This window comes from Sinohyriopsis cumingii, chromosome 5 (genome assembly GCF_028554795.1).
Source record: "Sinohyriopsis cumingii isolate HCF-2022 chromosome 5, ASM2855479v2, whole genome shotgun sequence".
Lineage (NCBI taxonomy): Eukaryota > Metazoa > Mollusca > Bivalvia > Unionida > Unionidae > Sinohyriopsis > Sinohyriopsis cumingii.
The window spans coordinates 27,123,323-27,131,566 of record NC_142965.1 but is presented as its reverse complement, the minus strand read 5'-3'; the positions used below and the strand labels follow the sequence as shown (position 1 = coordinate 27,131,566).

The 8,244-nt window shown below is 35.0% G+C and overlaps 1 protein-coding gene across 2 annotated transcripts in view; it reads left to right on the top strand.

The window, feature by feature from the left end:
- Nucleotides 1–660: 660 nt before the first annotated feature.
- Nucleotides 661–8,244, top strand: part of LOC149798838 (transcriptional coactivator YAP1-A-like) — a 50,752-nt gene continuing 43,168 nt past the window's right edge. The window contains exon 1 of one of the 2 annotated variants that reach the window (XM_089957733.1): nucleotides 661–1,418. In XM_089957733.1, the coding sequence (XP_089813859.1) occupies nucleotides 997–1,418 (422 nt within the window). In that variant the 5' untranslated portion in view covers nucleotides 661–996. The remainder of the gene's footprint in view (nucleotides 1,419–8,244) is intronic. The other variant, XM_089957734.1, reaches the window with a different exon arrangement.

The window sequence follows — 8,244 nt, the reverse complement described above, 5'->3', positions numbered from 1 at the left end:
TTTATTCACGAATTCATTGCTACAGTTGCGTAATTTTCTTTAAAACAAGCTCTCTAATTTGTCATATTTATTTTTTGGCCTAAATTTTTGTTTTCAAAGTTCTCTGCAGCAAATAAGAAAATCCTTGAATTTTATTGAATAAAGTATTTTGAAAAAAATGTCGCTAATCTATAATACAGGAGTAATTAGAATGTCGTACTCTTTGAAAATAGCAGGTTTAGTAACGCCATAAAATTAATACTCTATCCACCCACACGTAAAGCGAACGAACCCTAGTGAACAACTAATGTTATTATTATCACAGGGAAGTACGGTATTTTCTATATTTGGTACGGATAGATCACAGGGGCGTGGCCTAATTCCAATCACGGAGGGCTCGTATGGTTGACCCAGAAATAATGCTTCATTTGCTTCGTGGGAAATACTTGTTCTTTTAGTATCCATGTATAATGTCTTATGGAAGTAATACTTTCTTCTTATACTATCAATCATTGTCACTGTATGAGTATTGGTTTTAATCGTTTTACTTGCGCACTTTGGCCCGAGGTTTTCTAATCGTCCCAACAACTTACTCGGGACCGCACTTAGCTGAAGGGGGTCACGATTTGACGTCATCTTTCTGCGCAAGGATATATTAGGATAGGTAAATAAAGCCCTTAGCATAAATTCCCTCATTCTTTAAGTAATTTGGTTGTACAGAATGGAATATTTAGGTCTTTTAATCATTTATCAAATCAAAATAATCAGAATTTAGTGAAATTTTCAATGTTTCACTTGAACTACTTTGGCGCGCAGCAAGAGAAGTTAAGGTGTTGAGATGTGATTAGGTATAAACCTAAATTTTCGTGAAGTTTTTCATGGTGGCAAGTCCATCAAACGAAGAAACTAAGGAAATCTTCTGGATTTTTACGTTTATTCTCACTGTGGTTGATCGGGAAGAAAAACAGAGGATAAGTTCGAGTTTCAAGGGATTAATTGCAGTAGATTTTGGCCGAAATGGCACAAGATCATACTGTGGAAAGGAAAGGGACTCATGTAGTACACGTTCGAGAAAATAGTGATTCGGAATTAGAAGCACTGTTCAAAAATGCTCTCAATCCACAGGAAAACAAAACAGGCCAGATTCCTCTTCGGATGCGTAAATTACCTCCCTCATTTTTTAATCCTCCCGAACCGCGTCACAAAAGGGAAGGGAGTGCAGACTCGACCGGAGGGGGTTATACCGGGAGTGTCTCGGGGCCCAGCACAATTCACATGAGAACACACTCGTCTCCAGCACAACTTCCATCAACACTTAGTTCTGTACCCCCGCCCCAGGCACATCAAAGACAGCATTCATGTGATCTCTTAGACGAGTCCCCTCTTCCCCCTGGCTGGGAGATGGCTAAAACTCACCAAGGACAGAGGTATTTCCTAAAGTAAGGACTTTGGTTGGTAAAACCCTAATTTTTGGTCGCCATGTTTGATTATATGCACAGAGGCTACAAATGGGGCTTGACGTCAATACACACCCACCATTTCCTCGCACGTAATGCCCTAAATGCACTTTCAATGCATTTTTTTCCCCACGCATATTCGTAATCATGACTTTACAGATTGATAATTAACTATTGTTTCACAGAACGTTGGTCATATCAATTTCATTTTACGTCAGGATTTTAAAACAATGTATAAAAAAAATGTGTAAAATAGTGCTACATAACTAGTTTCTAAAATATTGTCATCGTACCTGCCAATGTTGCACATACGATCACAAATACAGGGGAAACACTGCCCCCCTCCCAGTTGTTCACGATTTGGTGAGGGATGATGGAAAATTAGATTAATAGTGTTATAAAAAATGACAAACTTGTATGTTTCGACACCTTAAGTGGTCTACACTGTACTTTCATATTTTCCATGAACACTTAATTTATTGTAATAAAAGTTTTCTTGTGTGTTTAAGTGACTCGCAAAAACATGGACATGTTTGAATATAACCTGAAATGATCTGCACCATGGAATTTTCTGTCTAGATCTTTCGTTATCATTTAACATTTGTGTGCACTCGTTATCTACCTGTATTTATTATAATAAATAACATGTATTCTGAGTTACTTTTTTTCCAGACAAACAATTTATTAACAAATTGTGTTTTTTAAAATCAATTTAGACTCTTTTTTGATGATTGCAGCCTCAAAAACATTTTTTTTTCCCTTAGGGGTGACTTTAACTTCAAAAATATACTGCACTGATGGTTCACTTGCATCACTGCATTCTACCACAGACCTTGATTGTTTTCATTATCAGATACATTGTTTAAAATAAATATTCATTGCCATTTTAGGTTCAACAACTTTTCACTGTTATGCATCAGTATTGAATAATGGGCATCCTTTAATGAAAAGATGTATGCATAAATTTTTTTTTTTTTTTGGTTTCTGATGAAAAAAGCTTGCCCAGGGGTGCACAGGAAATAGGATGAAACCTGCAAGCCCGCATTCTTGCTATATTAAAAAAATCCCCTCTGGTGCAACTAGACAAGTTAGCACACAGAACTGGTTACTGCAGTATTGTTACTTAATGTCTTCTCTTTATTCTGTGCAGTATTTTTCAAAAGCACAGTAAAATTTTGCACTAATGGCAACAAGCTTTTCTTTTTATTTGAAGCACAATAATTGGACACAGCTATCTTGAGCTAGCCATGACGTCATAGCTTCAAAAGAGTTGATCCTACTCCTTGTAATGGAGCAAATAAAACTATTGTCAAAGACAAAAAGATGACTATTTAAAATCTGCTAGTCAGAGTTTTGTTTTTCAAGAGGTTGCACCAGAGATATTGGATAAATTAAATTGGTATGTTTTTGCTAACTGTACTTACTCTGTCATGACAGATGCCCCAAGATTCTCATGGTAATTGGTTTTCCAAATTCTTGACATGCCATATTTGGATATTCTGTGATATTTAATGCATGCCATATTTGCTATGATCTGTTTACATTTCTAAATAAGGATGCAGTGTCCTTGTATGGCACACTCAAAAAACAAGAGGCTGAAAATAGAATTCAGGGTTCTTACGCTATCTGGGAAAAGTTGAGAGAAATGATGATCTTTTTTCCTGACCATGAGAAGTCCTTGAATTTCGCAAATATTGACGAAAGTCAGAAAAAAAACGGGAATTTTACTCCACAACTTGACGCCTGAAACAATTACGTAACTGAGTCGTAACTGAACTGACCGTGAGTTAAATTTATCGAGTTATAACCAGAATATTAGGAGGTTGCAGTATGGATCATTTGGGTGCTTGCCATAAATAAATTTGTTGAGACAATCCAGATGCTCAGTGGATTAGATTCATCTGGTAGACTTTCTGTTTCACAGACAGTTCGCTGTCCATATATTTTGTTTATATGGAAGGTATGAAAACCAGTCTAGCATCACAAGAGGCCAACATGGTGGAGTTAAAGTATAGCTGCTTTGTGGATGGACTAGGAAAGTTAAATGTTGTTAAATCGAGTTAAACCTGCATAAATTTGATATGAAAATTATTGATTTTCTCAGAAATTACGAGTATTAAAATCGTTATGTCTTCAGCCTGCAGAAAGACAATAAAACTAATGCGTTGATGAAATTTGATCTGGTACTAGCGATTTTGATTGTAAGTCACATGAGCACACTGAATCTCACAACCGTCATTTTGAAATGTTGTAGAAAAAAATTAAATCAAAGTCGTATACTGCTTGTAATAAATTTACAAAAATGAAAGAGCACAAAATTTTCTATATTTATTCCAAGATTCCTGAATTTTTGTTGTATCACGTGACTACCACATTGACGTGCTCTGTCACGCAGGGAGCATGCGAAACAGGGGAACCAGACTACTCTGCTTGATGAATCAGACTAGCCATGTTTCTTATAGTTGTTTTCAAAATAAATATGTTGAGAATTATATATTCTTTCTGGTTTTTACAAAACGTATCAGACTTTCATTTAATAATTGAAATTTTGTACAACTGCATTAAAAGGAGTTGTTGATACGATATGACTATTGGACTTTCAATGTCATTGTGTGAGAGTTGTGAAGTCATGTGACTATTAATGCGATTGGCGAGTACTGGGTCAGGTTTCATCTATGCTGAGTTTCGTCTAGTCTATCAGCGGATTAAAGATATAACGATTATAATACTTGCCATTTTTGAGAAAATAAATAATTTTGCTATTGATTTCATGCAGGTATAAGTCGATATAACATAGTTTAAATTTGCTAGGCCACCTGGTAAGCTATCTTACGGTGATGGCAGATTCCCAATTTTTTATATATATGTAATTGCTCTGAATGCATACTCCATCCTAAATGTCCAAATGTGAAAAATGGGGTTGGAATATTCGAAGGAAACCTGAATTAGAAAAATTTTGAATCTCTGAGCTGAACTTTGGTGTGAATCTGTTACAGTGACATGTAGGTTGAAGCATTGGTTTCAAATTTTAAATAGAATGCAGGTGAAATGGGAAATTGTGGTCCCTTTTATTATATATTAAGAAATGATGAGAGCCCATGTATCAATACCGGTTTTCAGACTGGTTTATTGAACTACAAGAAAACAAGTTGATTTTACAATATATAATTTTGAAGGTCTTCTGTCAAAATTTAAATCAACCCATTTGTAAATGTCTTTAAATGATGGAATTTTTAACCAAATCGTCTTAAGGAGTTTAGGTTGGTTGAAAAATCTTGTTTGAGATTTTATTGGCACACAAATTCAGGGTTAAACTTTTTTTGTTACAAGATAAGATTCTAATACTTTGCATTTATTGTTTTTTTTCTTCATACTCTGATAGGAAATGTATACTTTGTATAACATCAGGGCTGAGCAAATCCCATAGCCTGACGTCCTGGACTAGTCATTTTTGAAGTCGGGCAAGTAAAATTTTCCAAATCACTAGTCCGGGACAAGTGCTTTTTAAACAAGTTGGGCTAGTCCTTATTTTTGTGCTTTAATCACTATATCTACCTTTATTTGGCCAATCATGATGTCCGGGCTTACTTAATACTTGATTCTACCCCTATTCATGTATACATTTACATCCTGTTACTGCTTGACTGCATATTGGGCTAAGCGACCAAATTATCGGCAAATCAAAACACGTCAAACAAAAGAAAGCCAGTATGATCAATTAGCAGTGTTGTAAGCAGTTTTGTTGCAATGAGTTTACTCAATCAAGATGATAACTATGATTTTAATCCAGCGAGTCAGTGTAATTAAATTAATGAAAGGTACGTTACCGACATCAGTGTTGGTTTCCTTTATGAACTGATTAAATGACAGTAATGATTCTATAATTTATAATTGATTATACAGATGATTAACTTCCACGTGTGATATTGTGTTTGAAGCGAAACAATTACACTAATTAATGAGTTGTTTCAGTTCGTATTTAAAAGATAAAATTGATCTTATGATCACTTTAGAAGTAGTTGTCAAGCAAGCTGATAGTTACTTTGCGGATAAAATAAGTTTGCTAAATTATTTTCGCAAGGAAGGTAATAACGGCAATTCAGAGAAGGTAAATTTGTTTGAAAATGGAGGGATAAAATGTAAGACGGATACGGAGTGTGCTTGTTATCCCTGGCTTGAATATATGACTCGGAAGGTGGCAGACATATACATGGACATATTTTCAAATCCATCAGCTAAAACATATATACATGAACCTGAAGAAGCCATATGTATAACAACCAATGTTTTTAAAAATTAAATTCTTTTAAGAAATAATTATGTTGTATATTATTTAGTTTGTTTTTTTCTGTGGATGAAGTACATATGTCTCATCAAATATTAGCAAGTGATTACCATTTTGGGACCAGTGAAAAATAAGGTGGGACTAGTGAAGAGAAAGGTGGGACTAGTGAATTTTCTAAAACCACTTGTCCTGGACTAGTGATTAAAAAAAACATTTGCACAGCCCTGATAATATGCACATATACTGCTCTAGAAATCTTTGGAATTAAAAGTTTGAAATGAAACAAGATAATTTATGCTCATTATGTTGTTTCCACGTAGCAACATAATGCAGGTCAGCAAAGTAAAGTTAGAATCTGTATTCTGTACATTGAAATGGCTTTAAATGCCAATTTATAGGAATATAGTCAAATTTGTTTCATGTGACTCATTTTATGGTTTTGTACATGATTATCTTTTTCGACATGCTTTGGAGAGTCTTGAAAGAGAAACATCTTCAGATTCAGAAAATGCATATTTTATAATCCAAAATGTTCTTTAATTCCATTCAGTAATGGTCATATGTTAACTTTGAAAGTATTAATTTCATCCTGGAAAAGACCTGGAAATTTATATTTAGAAGAGCATGGGAACCATGGGAATTAGTTATTGGTTGAACTAATATGGTGGACAATCCTAACAAAATTTTCGCATTAAGAAAAAGGTAAACAATATTTTACACATAGAGATCTCTGAAATGCGTCTTAGGACGCCAATTTTTGATCTGGGACTCAGAAAATCACTGAGTCGGGAGTCCTTCGTACGCATGTAATAGGTGTGCAGCAAAATTCAAAGACTTGCCAGTCCTGCTTCAGCCACCTGCTTTGTGGGAAAATGTGTTGATCAGTTAGCTGTGCTGATATTTACAATGACAGAATTCAGTGACTGAAAGACCCCTTGATGTGCATACCTGTTGCCATTGTAAGAGTACATCAAAAAGAACATGATGTAATAGCTGGGCGGCAAGTTCAAAGGCTTTGACTGGCGGCCGGGTGGGGAAATGTACTTATATTTACAGTGATTGAATTCAGAGTCAGAAAGACAGATGTACATGCGGTCATTTATAAAAGTACATCAAATAAACAACTTGAGCTTTTGTTATTGTGTTCATTTCCGAATGTATCAGAATAAGTAGTGCATGTGACCTCAGAATCAAAACATGTTGAGACTTAGACAAAATGCCATTTGTAAATTTGGATAAGTATTTTGGGGTTAAACAGCAGACTTACGAAGATTGTAATGAGATTCAGAAGAGTGCTAAAGCTGCTAGAATTGATAGTTTGGATAGGACAGTAGCCAAGTGTAAGAAAGTGTGTGATGCCTAGCTTAGTGTTTGGAATAAGTCCTTACTTGGATTGACAAAATTCAGTATCACACTGATGGACAAACAAGAGCTATTTAAGAGGTACATTGACTGACCATAATTTCTGTTAATGCCCCTCGCCTTTGCCCGGTTAGTTCTAGTGTTGTAGCGAAATGTATTCATCAAGACATCATTAGCTAGGCCTAGGTTTTATATCAATTATGTTGACAAACTCTTGCCCATTCACAAGCATATGTTTTGATAGCTGATTGACCATTAACCCTTTTCCGGGTAAGGTAGCAACTATCAATTTCCTGCATGATTTCATTTGATGATAAAACATACAAACATATGTTTTAAGATCAGAATTGGTGATCTGGATATATATTGACTGCCTCTTGTACACTATTTCGTCATGAAATTAGTTTGAAACTGTAAGTGAACCAGTAGGCTTAACGGGAAATAATGGCGGACTTCGCAAAGCCTGGGATGTACCAGTTTATTAAATTGTCTGTTTTCGTAAATCATCGGGCAGATATTTTCAGAAAAATATATAAATCATTGAAAGCAAAGCCAAGGTATTATTTTATTAGAGATTTAACTTTAAAATGCAAATTATGTAGGTCAGAAACCTATGGGACAATGCTATGTTGTGGAATTCGCGAGATGCGCTTTAAGGTCTAAGCTGTTTTCTGACTTGACATGTATTTGCGAAAATACTGGAAAAAAACAGCAAATCATATACTATTTAACCATTGCCTAAAATTACTACAAGGTCATAGACAAATAAATAAACCATAAATTTGCAATTCTGTCAATGGACTTTTGTAATGAAGCTATATTAAAGTGAGTGATTACATTACGAAAACCTCTCCATCTAAAAATAGATGCACTCACGTCTGTGTTGATTTTATGGGAAAGAAGGGACTGCAACTTTTGATGGTGAAACTCCTATTTTTACCAAAATGGGAGTCCTGGACTCCTAGTTTTAAAATCCTACCAAGACCTCTGCACATACCTACAATGATCTGCAGCAGTTTTGATACTAAATAAGACAACTGTTTAATTTATCTCAGTATACATAAGGAACATGCGAGTCACTATCTACTGCTGTGTTGATGCTTATATTCTTGTACTAGTACCTGGTCTGTGAAGTAGGGATACTAATATTAGTATTTTCTG